Genomic DNA, 13,507 nt, shown 5'->3' on the forward strand with positions numbered 1-13,507 from the left:
CTTAATGCCCATATGTTGGTAATGTAGAAATCCTGAAAGCATTGAAAAATAACTGACAATAAATCAAAATTTTAAATCTGGATTAATTAAAAAGAAAAAAAAACTATTATAGACTAATTATTTTTATTAAACAGAATAATGTTTAAACTTTGAATGTAAAAAATATCCCTAGGGACGAGACAGCACACTCGTTACCGTAATAGTGTGAAATACAATTAATTTTCATAATTTGACAAATCTCTCACGTTACTCCAAGTCCACCTTAGTTTGTTTGACCAGCTACTTGTCATGACTCCTCGCATCGTTCACTATATCCATAAAAATTTTCTTTAAAGCTTGTGAAAGATTTATTTATTTTTCCTCTACAGCCTGGGATTTGCGTGTGCGTCACTTTGTAACTTTCTGTAGTTACATAAGTGATAAGTTTATCACTTAAAACTGGCTGGTTTATGGTTAAAATGTCCCTGTTAGCAGAGCTCAGAGACGGCACTGTGGGAAACGAGCACATGAAACGATCCAGTTAGTTCAGTGAGCGGGAAAACCGACCTTGTGAGCTACGCTCCCCCCCCCTCCTCAGTTCCATGCAGTGGTTCTAGTGTCAAAACTTAAAGGACCAAAGGTGGATGAAAGTTTGAATTCTTCTCCTTTCTTTCTTAAACGTATCAAATTAACGTTTGAACAGACTCACTGTGTTAAACCCTGTAATCTCCAGAGAAGCTAATGAACTTTTAATAAACGTTAGATTTTTTTTTTATTAGTATTTTAAGGGTTAAATTCACTAGTCATTCATTTTCTCCTTTTAGCCTGTGGTTATAGTTCCAGGTGGCATCTCTGTTTTTATCTCGCTTTATTCAAAGTGTTTTTCTACATGCAAGTAACTAAATGTTAATCATGATAATAAAAATGCAACGTTTGATAAACTGTGACGGATTTTGACAGATAATAACACCGGTGAGGCTAATAACGTTGAAATTGTTCACCACAGCTTGCTCACCCCTACGAAACACAAGGAAAACAAAAATAAATCGACTGATTAAACACAACGCCGCCGATCAATGATAAGCTTCGAAGTCTTCTAATCTACTCTGTGTGATCGCAGTGTGACATATGGTGTTTGTGAGCTTTTGAACGGTGCCAGTGAGGCCACTACGCAGCGGGGGATGTGAGATGGGTATCATTCTGGGTGGCTGGGTTCTCGAGTTGATCCCGGCGCAGTTGGTCCGCAAGTCAATTAAATGACGTGGTGCCAGAGCAGAGCAGAGCAGATCAGGAGTGCTTACAGGTCAAGGTGTTAATGAGACGACCTTTGACTCTTTGCTGTGGTTAGCAAAGGCCAGGTGGAGGTGGAGCGTTAAAAAGGGGGAAGGTGGCCAAGTAGAGATGTTCTCTGCACCTCGCAATCCAGGCCCTTTTCATCCGTGACCACCAGCTGCTCTGCCGCCTCCTGCAACACAGGTAAGAGAGCTTTCCCTCTGTTCCCTCAAGATTTTAGCTGTCAAGATTTATACTTATAATAACCAGGATGAACATAAAAAGCGGAGCATGGACGGGATCTATAATTCAACCAATCTGCTGTGCCAAGGAGAATGGCGCGCAGCCAAAAGGAATAGAGGAGTGGCGGACCTGACAGAGTGCTCCGCCAATTTTCTAATGCCTGGCACAAGTACATTGTTAAAGACACTAAAATTGATTCATTTTACATCCAATAATCTGCAGCATACTACAAGATGTCCACAAAAGGTCTATATAGTTTCTAAATGACTGCTGGATACGGTTTTCACCTTGAAAAAGGAGCCGAACTTTAAACCTGTGAGAAAAATCAGTCACACGTGGCATTTAACTGAGAACTTCAATTGCATTTCTGGGGATTTTTTGACAAACCATTTCAACTAATGACCACTAAAACAGCCAGACGGCACTGAGGGTACCAACCTTGAGAAACAAATGCGACATGGAGAACTTTCACTATTGGTGACGTTATGTTTTATTTATTTATTTATTTATTTTTATTAAATGTTAATAAAAGTGATCTAAGGGGCATGGAAAAGAAGGAAAAAGCAAGGAAGCAAAAGAAAGAAAGGTAGAAAAAAAGATGTAATTTTTATGTGACTTTAATAGTCTTTTTTGGCAATTTTATACATTTTTTTCTTCATGGAAAAAATTGCCCAATTGCATGGTTCTTATGCGTTTCCAGACTCAAATTTCTTGATTTTTTTTTTTGTCATTTTTTTGTGTCAATACGACATCTCAACACATTTTTTTGACATTTGACTTAAAAACTCTCAAAAATCGACACCATCAATATGATGGGTTATGGACATTCACAAAATTTTGATTTTTTTTTTTTTTTTTTGCAGTTTCAATATCTTTAGATGAAGTTTGAACATTCCACATCTGGAAAATATTTGTCGTGACCAAAGACCTCCAAATCTCAAGAGGATTTCTCTAATTCATAGTCCTCGTTAGATGACTGCCCACATTTTCCTGTTATCCAAACATGAAGTCACTCTTTAGCTAAAACATGTGCTCACATTCACTGTGATGCTGGAAAATAAAACCACCCTAAATTTAAAAGTCTGGAGTCATTTAGAATCATTTATTTTCTCCTTTTTTATATATGGAAAGTGAAAATTCTAATTTTTTCCCCCCCAGGTGATTTATATCTATTCCGTTTACGACAATACTCATAAAAAGCAGGTGTGCCTAAAATGCTGCTTTTCTCTGAACTTTTGAAGGTCTTCTATTAGCATTTTTGACTAATTTGATGCAATAACTGTTCTCCAAGATCTCATTAAAGCATTCCTTTGATATCAGATAACAAAAGCTATGCTTACATTGTTGGCCTGCCTGCTTTGAAGTGTGGTATTTGCATTGGCATGCCATTCTGTTCTTGTGTGCTACTATGCTCTACCTGGTTAACCTGCAAGAATGTGACAGACTATTTGCTAAATATTTGTAAGTTTTACGAGAATAAAGTGTCTGGAAAAAAAAAAAATTCTAATTAGGCTTTATCAACACTTTGTTTTCTCTTCAGTCCATGAATTATAAGTGAATATGTGGATTCACTATTGCGCTTTTGAAACCTAACTTCTGTTGTTTTATATGAATTATTTCCCTTTTGTCCAAGTGGTGCCCCCCTCCTATATGGCCAGGGTACCATGGACATTCTCCGTGCTGTTTCTGCTTGTGCTCCACTCTCCAGGGGCCTCGTTGGCCCCAAACCAGCACCTGTGTGGCTCTCACCTGGTCGACGCCCTCTACTTCATTTGTGGGGAGCGAGGATTTTACTACAGTCCGAACCGAGCCCACAAGCGGGACCTGGAGAATCTGCTTGGTACGGATGCATACAAGAGGTGGTTTGGTTGTAGTGAGGTTGGGTTATGTAATAGTTAGTACCAATGTAAAGTTGATGTCATGTTGCTGTAAGTTTCTGGAGAATGCACTTCATCTAATCATTTAAATGATCATTTTTAGTCCAAGAGCAGCTTTTGTATTTAACTTTACAATAGACTTTCTATTTTGAGAAGACAAAATGAAACGCAAACAAAGATCAGCATTATAAAAGAATGCAATCAGATTTATACAGGTATAAATCTGAAAGGTGTGGCATGCAAGGTCAATACCGTCACCATATTTGCAATAGAGGCTGTGATATTAAACCAGTTGTACTTGCAAAACAGCTGCTGTCTGATTTAATGGACAGCAACTGTGAACATTGGTTCATAGGTCTTACTGCAGAAAGCAAATATCATTTAGGTCTGGGCTTAAACTAGACCATTCCAAAGTAAAGATGCTTTGATCTACATCATCCATTGTAGCTCTGGTTTGTTGGTTGGGGTCATTGTTCTTATGGAAGAACAACTTCTAAGTGTTTTGCCTCTATCGGGTTTTTGTTCAAGATTGTTCAGTGTTTGACTCAATTCAAATTCTTCCTGTTCTGGAACGTCCATACAGCAGGAAGTTGTACTTTTACAGACCTCATTTGGAAATGATTCCTAGCCGGCAATCGCAATCTGCTGAATCATCTGATCGTGTGGACCGACATGGTCAGTGTTGCGACATAAAATGATGGTCTGCCATCTTGTTCGCCACACTCTTTCGCTGATCAACACCTGAATTGTCTGGCTGAGAATATGACAAGAAACTTAACATCTTATGTAATCTTATGATGCGACATCTTTCTATGACAGGTAAGGGAACTTACCTGTTCACAGAATCTCACTTGAAAACTACCTCTCAACTCTGGGAAGTTTTTTTTTTTGCCTTTTTAAAGTATTATTTCTGATTTGCAGAAAGTAAGTTTGTCTGCTTCCTTTCGTGGCAGGAGTTCAGAAATGAACAGCATGACTTTGCCTGACGACCCCCCCAGTCTGGCTTTGTTCACCCACACTGTTTGCTTACTGTATTGAAAAGTTCAAGCTCAATAGTAAGAAAGGGCCACATTTGATAGCTTTAGGAAAGTTGTTTCTTATTTTTGAAGGCGACAACATGCAGAAAACTTCACTGAACTGAATGCAACCATTGGTCCAGGCCATCATTAAGTCATTCTGCGGCTTATTTTATAGACATGCAATTGGTTTAGGATCCCTTTAAACTTCTGTTATGTGACAAATCCATTCATCACAAATCCTGTGAAATCCCAACATTCCTCATTAAGCTATTCCCTAAACACATTATTTAGATCTTCCACCTCAAACATTCTGCTGATGCTTTGAAGCTAACATCAGGGTGCATCAGTTATGCTATGCTTCTGCTGGTGCGTCATCATTTTTATTTTTATTCTCCCTCCCCTCTCACTGTTGAGGCAGAAACTAACACGGCTAAATGGATTGTTGCAATCAATATTTTTCTACATGTCGACTTTCCATGAGAGTCTTAACAGTAATGGTGTTTTCAGCTTTTTTTTTTTTTGTTTGGCTCGAGCGCAGCGGGATTTTAATGCGGAGGTATGGGAACTTTCTCTACTTCAAAGGGTTCCTGGCGAAAAGGGCCAGAGCGGAGGAGCGGCTGCGGAGGGTTCTGGCTGCCCGTGACGAGCCCAAGGTGAAGAGAGGCATCGTGGAGCAGTGCTGCCATAAGCCGTGCAGCATTCACCACCTGGAGGACTACTGCAACTGACCACTCCGCGACTAGCACTACTCATAGCTTGTAAAGAGGTCTGGAAGTCAATTTCTGTCCCCGACACTCGCTGGCTATGTCTTATCAAGTGAAGGAAATAAAGCTTCATGACCCATAACCCGAGGCTCCTCTCTGCAATGATGGAATTTGTGTTCTTTGTCAGCTGGTGTCGGTGAAAAGTGGGCTGCAGCCGGCGGCTGCGGTCCTGCAGTGCCCTCTACTGGCGGAGGAGCGACACGGCAAAGATGAAGCAAACAAAAAACCCCTGAAGTGAATGAATCACAAATCCATTTGGTGGTGAAGGATTAAAAGAAAAAAAATTTATTTACAAAGAATTTACATCCACCATATTTAAAGAAGACCCTTTAAACTACACATTTTAAAAAGATACATTTTATGTACATTTCATTTATGCTTTTGAGCTCGGTTATCCAATTCAGACATCTTGCAACCACTTGAACAAAAACCTCTTGAAACTATGATTAAACTTTAAGTACATTGCAGAGAAACAACACCAGTAACTTGTCTTTCCTTTTCCATTCTTCAACTCCCCTATTCTTTGTGGTTTCCTAAGACGAAACAAAAAATAAAAATTTAGGATCAGAAACCAGCAGTCGCGGCAAACAAAAAACCAAGCGAGTAGAGAAGCTCGGAGCTCGCCTTCTCCAAGAGGATCGTTTGTGTCAGTCTGAATGTTTTCCTTGTTGTTCTGGAAGGCCTTGCTGGGATCAAACCTGCGACGAGGAGCGCCGGGTAGCTTTGCTCTCAGCTGCTCCAAATCGCTCTTCTGGCGGCTCACAAGGGAGCGAAGCTTAGAAACTTCCTACAAAACAGGAGAGGCTTGTAGATGCTGCTCGATGTGTCAAAATACCATTGAAAAGTTGATTCCAATCATTTCAAATCAAAAAGAGAACCCTTTCAAAGCGACTCTTTCAACAGAGTAATGCATTTTAAGCAGACATTACTTTTGATTTTTATGATTTATGTTTTCTAGTTTTCTCAGAAATTTATACACACACACAATTGATGACAGGACGTTGTCACCAATAGGAGAATAGGCCAGATATAGCAAGATTACAAAGTGCTGTATCCAAGAATATTAATGGAAAGTTGAGTGGAAGGAAAAGCTGATACACCAGCATATCTGCAGAGACAAGACGCATTACTTCTATAGTTCACAGCTGTTGAATTCACCGAATTAACAATTCCCGATTAAAAATGTGTGGTGCCGTCCAAACCGAAACTTGAGTGTACTGCAGATAGCTCAGATATACAAAGTATCTTCTATTAAGCAAATTTATAAATCAGGAGAAATAAACACTTACCCCCAGATATAGCTTTGTGGAAAGAATCAATGTAACAAGAGTTTAAGCTCTTAAGTTGAACGATAAGCTTTTCAGCAATATTCTGAATTTTTAAAAATGCACCTCCATGCTCAAAAACAGACCAAAGGGAATAAAAAATGCCCTTTGTAGGAGAGGCAGTGCCGTTCTAGTGTTTTACCTGTTTCAGAGAGATATTTTCATCTTTGAGCTTCATCACATGTTTGATCTTCTGCTTCTGGTTCTGGTGCCCCAGGAGGCGAGCGTAAGCGTCGGCTAATTTGTTTAATTCTTCCTGGTTCGCTCCGTTCTCATTAAGCAGCGCATCTCGCTCCGCTGCAAATGCGTTAAGCTGCTCCTGTGGGAACGCGCCAACACAAGTATTATTTAGTTTGACAAATTAACATCTGCAGATACAAAAACTGACGAGGAGTAACCCCCGTGCCATGAAAACGGCAAGTTTTTTTTTTGCATTCTTCCGGAACGGTTCTTTTGCTATATTAAAAAAAATAATAGTAAAATCAGCTGACCTGGAAGGGCTTGACTTTGACAAACAGTTCCTCGTATTGTTTCCTCCAGCGCTCCGTCTCGGAGCGCGGGGAGCTTCAAAGATAGGCGTGATTAGCTACAAAACTGCAGATTTAAAAGGAAGAAAACGAGCTCCACATCAGAGAGAAATATTCATTACCGCTCACCTCTTCTCCTGCGCTTCGGCTAATTGTCTTTGGAGTTCCTGTCGCTGCTCCTCCATTTCCCACTGCAGAGTGACTTTCTCCTGAGTCAGTGCCTCCAGCTGCTCCCTCAGAGCGCCGCCGTCCTGCTGCTGCTTGTCCAACTCGTGCGCCAGAGCCACCGCTTTCTCCCGCGAGCGCTCTAATTGGGCCCGCAGGCCGGCGTTTTCTTGCTCCACGTCGTCCAGATGAGGCTGAAACTGATCTCTGTCCCGCTCGGCGGCGCTCAGACGATTCTCGAGCGCGAGGCTGGAGTCCTTTTTAAGTTCCACTTCCGACAGCAGACTCCTCCTTTCCTGGTCTAGCGTCTCCAGGTCAGCTTGTAGTTGAAGCACCTCCGACCTGAGCTGCTCGTGGTTGTTCCGCTCAACCTCAAGCGCTAGCTTTTCCTCCTGAAGGGCCACGTGGAGGTTTAATTTCGCTTCTCTTTCCTCTTGGAGTTGCTGAGATATTTCTTCTTTTTGCCAGCTAAGGTCTTCCAACAGTTTCTGGGACTTCTCCGTCTCAGAAAAACTCCGTCTCTGTTCCTCTAAACGTCTCAGCGCGTCTTCCTTCTCGCCCGTCTGCGCCTGTAGCTCCTTTTGAAGCAGGTCGAGTTGAGCTGCATGGCTTGCCTGCGCGGCCTTCACCTCCTCTTCTTTTTGAGCAAGGCAAGTTTGAACCTCATGCAACGCCCTAAAAGATGAACAAATGAAGTAAAAAAAAAAAGCTGGGAATAGTCGGTTTAGCAGAACCATAAGTTTAAGTACTGTTCAAGTCACATTTTAATAATTCCAGAAGCTTTCCCCCCCCCCATTCTAAAGTTTTTTTTCTAACAATTTTAAGACATTCTTTTGGCAAAACTGCGTCTTTAATCTCTTAATATATATTCTCAAAATTACAAATTCTTGTAGTCTGGCCCCAAAGACTGAGTCGTACAAATCACAGAAGGGATGAGTATTTGTCTTTTCTAACTTTTAGAAAGGAAAGCAAAAGATATACATCTAGTATGAAAAAAAAAAATCAGATTTTTGCGCAATGTTGCCAAGCCGTGGTTTCGAGTATACCTTAAACTCTCTTCCTTTGATTTTGCCTCAGCCTGCAGTCTCTCCTGTTGCTCGTCCGTCCACCCCCTCACTCTATTGATCTCTTCCTCTTTCTGTTCAACCATTTTGTCCATCGCCTCCTTCAGCTGGCAGGTCACTCTCCCCACCTCCGCTTCCAGGTCTCTCTGTCTTCCTTTAGCTTCCTTTAGAGCCTCTCTGGTGCTGAAAAGGAAGACAAGCCTTCTGTGAAGCCGGGATGCCGACAGAACTTAAAAGTTTAAAGGCAACATAAATCAAAGTGACTTTAAAGCAAAGGAACACCAGGAAATGCCGAAACTCAGGAGGAGCTCACCTTTCCAGCTCTGTGACAAAATCCTCGATCTTTCTCTGCGAGTTGTTATATGCCTCTTGGAGTTCACTCACTGCTGCAAGATGCATCGCTTTCATGGCTGCCACATCACTGCTCCTAGCAAAGGCAGAGGGGAATGGATCGTTAAGGAGTACATTTTAATCAGAGTACAGGAAAAACCCAAGAAAGTAGAAAACTAAATCACAACCAAAATTTCCAACAGTTTCAAAGCGGCAAAGCAGATAAAAACGCACTTTTATGATAAGACTTTTTAAGCCTCGTCTCTCTAAAACAGAAATGAACGCCCACATATGGACGGCATGCTGCGTTGAACCGCGAAAAGGATTGATGTCTTGGCACAAAAAATAAACACCCTAGAATGGATACATGGATGGATAGTGGCAAAGCAGAAAAGGGAAGTTAAAACATTTTCTGAATGACAAGTTGCACGTTTTTCATATTTTGTTTACTCCTGCGACTTACTTTTCTCTCTCCACGCAACTAATGCTCTGGAAAATATAAAGTTGATCAGCTTAAAAATTGCTGCAGTTAGCGGAAACAGCCTCAGATATCCTTTGCTCAACCCTACTTTTGATTTTCAAACTTTTTACGTCCAACCTGTGCCACAGATTTTTGGCTTATATTGCAGCATCGTCACTGGCTGTTGTCCACTCACCCTTCCAAAAGGGCTTCTGCTTCCCTCAGCTGATTCGCCAGCTCCTCTTTGTCCTGCTGCAGGCTCTGAAGGGCCTCCTGACTCTTCTGGGCCACCTCCAGCCGCATCTGCTCCTGCTCCTCCATCACGGCCAGCTCCCCCAGCACCTCCTCCATTTCCTCTTTTAGCTGTCTCATTTGCTCTTCGGTCTCTTCCCTTTCCGTCTCCACGAGAACAGTCAGAGAGTCCACCAGCGCCTGCAAATGTCGACAGGAACAGACATTTATTACAGAGCTAGCAGTCATTCGGTGTATGATCTATACAAGAGGTTAATGTTTATATAACCTTTTCTTTGGCCAGCTCCTCTGCGAGTGCTGTGTGTTCTTGCTCAAGCTGGATCTGTCTCTTCCTTTCGTCTCTTTTAGCTTGCTGCAAGACGATCAGCTCGTTCTTCAGCTGCTCTACTTTCCTGAACCCTTCCTCCTGAGCCTTACCTGAAACCAAATAAGATATTCCTCTCACACAAACTGCGAATCTTTACATAACCCTACGAGCCATTGGGCATCAGGAGGAGATGAACGTACCTCTCTCTTCATCAGAGAGCAGACACTTCTGTTCAAGATGCGCTACCCTCTCGTCGAGCTCCCTCTCCGTCCTCCTGAGCACCTCCCTCAGCCGGGTAAGCTCGGCCTCTTGCTGACGGACGGTCGTCTGAGAGTCCTCAACTTCTTGGCGGGCCGACTTCATTTGCTTCTCCATGTCAATGACTGACCTTTGTGCAGATTGGAGCTCCAGATTTTGGTAGTCCAACATCTTTTCCACGTTCCACAAAGCATCCTTGGATGTCTGCAGCTCCTGCTGGAATTTGTTAGCCTCCTCCTCCTTTTGCTTCAGCAAATCTTGCGTGGTTTGAAGCGCTCCTGTTCTCTGCTCCAGTTCCGTCTCTAGATGCCTGTGGGGGGGAAAGTGCCAAGAGGAGGCTTGTCAAGAGCAATAATATCCCAGGAATTATTGAGACAACGGTAATACTATCATTTTAAGACCATTTGCATTTAACACTGGAATTGTAAACCAATTTACATAAAAGAAATAAAACGACAACAGTTAAAGTGGATTATGAAGTCTTCTTAACCAAAATGGCATTTCAGAAAACAATCATTCGTCTTAGGGGAAACAAGTAAAAGTGACGGGCAGTGGAAGCTAACTGCTTTGTATTAGGTGTCAAATGTTTGCAGTGTTTCTCAAAAAGCTGGCTTTTCAATAACATTAAAGGGGAGCACGGCTTTAACTAGTGTTGTCCAACTGGAAATTACGGTGCTTTTAATTAATCATGCGATTAAATTATTTATTTTGACAGGCCTAGTAATAAGTGTGCTGTAGATATCTTACAATATAGATTTTAAAAAAGAGAAAATGAAAGGAATTCTTAATTACTTAAGTTTCTCTCCTTTGGAACCAACGACATCATCTTCTTGTGTCTTCTCTTGTATCTGCAAACGGAGGTCCTACAAACACAGCAACGTTGTCTTTATGCCTTTTACAACACAGGTGGGATAAAGTCAGACTACGCCTTGTAGCTGTGGATCAAACCTGAATCTGGTCATTAGCTGCATCCAAGTACTCCTGGAGTACTCTGACCTCCTCTCTCAGCTCCTGTATCTCACCTGAAAAACAAAGTTAGTGTTTGCAGAGTTTGTACAGAAAACTCTGAACAAAACAGTGCATGCAGCTTATGTCATCTTCTCACCTAAGGCGTAAATATGCATCTTAAACAGCCCTGCATTGTTGACATGTTTTTTTCCTCCAGATGGAGGGAAACTTACCATTTAACCTCTCATTTTCATTCTCAAGCTCCACATTCCGACTTTTTGTCACTTCATGCAGATCCTCTATTTAAAAAAAAGAAAAGAAAAGAAAAAGTTTAACCGAAAAATGTTGGAAATTTCAACAACGCTTAGGGATGTGCAAAGAACCTGAATGTTAACCTTGCTAACCGAACAGATTGCTAATGCAAGACTCTAAAGCTAAGTTAAGTTGTCAACTCCATAATCATATTGTTCACACCATATGTCTCTCAGACATGTGATGCAATTCCTAATATGAATAATTAATATATGCTCAAAGCATTAAAGCTAGAAAAAAACAACATATTTTTACACATTCTCATAATGCTGTACTGAAAAGGAAAATAAGAGGCAAAAATGTTCATCAGCACGTCAAAGCTTTGCAAAAACCAGATATCAGAAAGTGGCTTCTGATTGGTGCATCTGTCTCCATGGTAATAGATCTTACCCAGATCTTTATTCCTGTCCTGTAGAGTAGAGACTGTAGCCCTGGCAGCTTGGAAGTCAGTTTCCAACACCTTCAGCTGGCCTTCAGTGTTAACTTGTAGAAGACTTAACTCCTGGATGAAACCAAAATTTAAAAAAATGTATCAAAATTGCAGTCAAAAACAAACAAAACAAAAAAAAATTGAGCAACATTTACAGCCATTAAAACCAGTATAGAACGTGGAAATACTTGATTTTTAACATCCAGGTTGTTCCTAGCTTCCATCAGCTCCATCGTGAGGGAATTTATTCTCTTTTTAGTAGCATCAGTGGAAACCTAAATAAAAATGAGATGACATCTTTCAAGCAGCAGCGTTTAAATATTTCTCACATCTTGAGGAGTTGCATGGGTAGAGGCAAAAACCGCACCTTGTTTTTCAGGAACTCGTTGACTTTCTTGAGCTCGGCTCGTTGTCTTTCCAGCGTGATGACGCTGGCAGAGAGCCCCGTCTTCTCTCTAACCGCAGCAAGCAGCTTGGCCTCAGACTTCTTCAGGTCATCTTCCAGGGCCAGCAAACGGCGGTCCTGCTCTCCTCGCAGCTGAACCAGGGAGCGAATCTGCAAAAGAATTTGTCACAAAGTTTTGATTTGGACAGTACTGATGGTTTGCTAAAGGCCAAAAAAATAAAAAATAAAAGACAAACCACTGGAACACTTTTACATTCATTTAGAAATGCTTAGTCCATAAAGTGTACCTCTTTTTCCAACAGTTTCAGCTGCTTCTTCTCAAATGTCATGCCATTCCCCTCTCTCTTCCCACTTGATCCTGTAGTCTGTGTAGCAAATTAGAAAAGAGCACGAAATGATATCCTAAAGACAGTAAAACCCCCTCTCGGTTTCAGTGGAAGAAATTCAAGTAACTAAACTTACAAGTCCATCGACTGACAAAGTCCTGCGGACAGGAGAGATGAAAGCGCTTCTGGAAGGCGATGGAGGCAGTAGATCAGCTCCAGCAGCTGGACACAAATGAAGAAAATAAGTGTCACAAAATAACCTTTCAGCTTCAGATACACTACCTATGGGCACAGTGTGTGCACGAGATCAACATACCTGGCTTGGTGGCTCTGAATCTGTCAGATTTGTTAAAGGAAGCAGCTCCTTTCACATCCCCCGACTTGATATCATAGGACCCCGGTGGAGGGGCGCAACCTTCAAAAATCATTACAGTTAGCTGCTGCAAGCCTTGAATCGGAGTTTCGTTTTAATCCGAATAATTAACTTAAGACAGCGCGCACACCCAGGGCATTTTAATGTTTGACTAACCGTTAGCTACGTGTTTCAGCTAAGCTACTTAGCATTTAACAACCTAAGTGGATAATTCCCCCCCACCCCCAGCCGCTGCTAGCATTTGAGCTTTTTTTTTTCTTTTACTGTCACTTACCTATGTGCTCGTTGAATCTCTTCAAAGGGGCTCTTGAAAAAGACATTTTTGTTATTCCACTTTGTGTTACTGCTTAGAAAATTCAAACAGCTCTCGAAAAACGCTGCAGAGCAGCTCCGACAGCGACAAAATAAACAGCAGACGCTACAGTTCCGCCGCTGAATTTTCAAACCGACGTCGGACGTAAAGCCTCCGCCTGCGTGTCCAATAGGAATTAAACTACTGGATGACGCACGTTCGTCAACAGCCAATCGGTCTCAAATCCTCGGAAGGAAAAACAGAATATTTAACTCAAAACAAAACAAACTGGCATTTTAAACATGCCGTAATAAATTAAAAATAATAGAAAACATTATAGATTCACAGAGTGTTTTTAGTATATCTGTCTTTTTAGAACTTTATTTGAAATCAGCTTCATTATGACATAAAATATATCATAGTAACATAAATAAGTCAAAATACAATATTCTAACACAGCAGCTGATTTTTCTATTAGAAAGTGGTGCAAGAATTTTCAGCTGAAAGCAAACTTGCACAATTAAAAATGCTCTAATTTGTTCCTTTTTACTTTATCTACACAATGTTAAAAAGCCAGA

The 13,507-nt window shown here is 41.3% G+C and overlaps 2 protein-coding genes across 3 annotated transcripts; one reads left to right on the forward strand and one right to left on the reverse strand.

The window, feature by feature from the left end:
- Window positions 1-595: 595 nt before the first annotated feature.
- Window positions 596-5,236, forward strand: insb (preproinsulin b). Its single transcript, XM_008419600.2, has 3 exons — window positions 596-1,455; window positions 3,128-3,334; window positions 4,973-5,236. The coding sequence occupies exons 2-3, from the start codon at window positions 3,145-3,147 to the stop codon at window positions 5,116-5,118; spliced, it is 336 nt and encodes a 111-aa protein (XP_008417822.2). The 5' UTR covers window positions 596-1,455; window positions 3,128-3,144; the 3' UTR covers window positions 5,119-5,236.
- A 180-nt stretch (window positions 5,237-5,416) lies between these two features.
- On the reverse strand, window positions 5,417-13,117 carry hmmr (hyaluronan-mediated motility receptor (RHAMM)). 2 transcript variants are annotated; one of them, XM_081612021.1, is made up of 20 exons: window positions 12,912-13,117; window positions 12,581-12,679; window positions 12,401-12,486; window positions 12,226-12,303; window positions 11,900-12,088; window positions 11,721-11,807; window positions 11,493-11,604; window positions 11,024-11,089; window positions 10,791-10,864; window positions 10,635-10,705; window positions 9,785-10,152; window positions 9,546-9,694; window positions 9,222-9,457; window positions 8,549-8,656; window positions 8,218-8,418; window positions 7,136-7,846; window positions 6,971-7,043; window positions 6,622-6,798; window positions 5,779-5,941; window positions 5,417-5,687 (listed from the first exon to the last, which is right to left on the reverse strand). In XM_081612021.1, the coding sequence occupies exons 1-20, from the start codon at window positions 12,955-12,957 to the stop codon at window positions 5,671-5,673; spliced, it is 3,111 nt and encodes a 1,036-aa protein (XP_081468147.1). In that variant the 5' UTR covers window positions 12,958-13,117; the 3' UTR covers window positions 5,417-5,670. The 2 variants fall into 2 exon arrangements, with proteins under 2 accessions (XP_081468147.1, XP_081468146.1); XM_081612020.1 differs by having other exon boundaries at window positions 8,549-8,662; window positions 12,912-13,114.
- Between the last annotated feature and the right edge of the window lie 390 nt (window positions 13,118-13,507).

This window comes from Poecilia reticulata, chromosome 10, assembly GCF_904066995.2.
Source record: "Poecilia reticulata chromosome 10, P_reticulata-male-v2, whole genome shotgun sequence".
Taxonomy (NCBI): Eukaryota; Metazoa; Chordata; class Actinopteri; order Cyprinodontiformes; family Poeciliidae; genus Poecilia; species Poecilia reticulata.

Bases quoted from the DNA above. Each gene is read 5' to 3' on its own strand.
- insb (XM_008419600.2), top strand. From the start codon at position 3,145: ATGGCCAGGGTACCATGGACATTCTCCGTGCTGTTTCTGCTTGTGCTC. The intron at 3,335-4,972 runs GTACGGATGCAT...TCTACTTCAAAG, and splicing joins GGACCTGGAGAATCTGCTTG to GGTTCCTGGCGAAAAGGGCC.
- hmmr (XM_081612020.1), bottom strand. From the start codon at position 12,957: ATGTCTTTTTCAAGAGCCCCTTTGAAGAGATTCAACGAGCACATAG. The intron at 11,605-11,720 runs GTATTTCCACGT...GGTTTCATCCAG, and splicing joins ACCTGGATGTTAAAAATCAA to GAGTTAAGTCTTCTACAAGT. The intron at 7,847-8,217 runs GTATACTCGAAA...TTCATCTTTTAG, and splicing joins TCAAAGGAAGAGAGTTTAAG to GGCGTTGCATGAGGTTCAAA.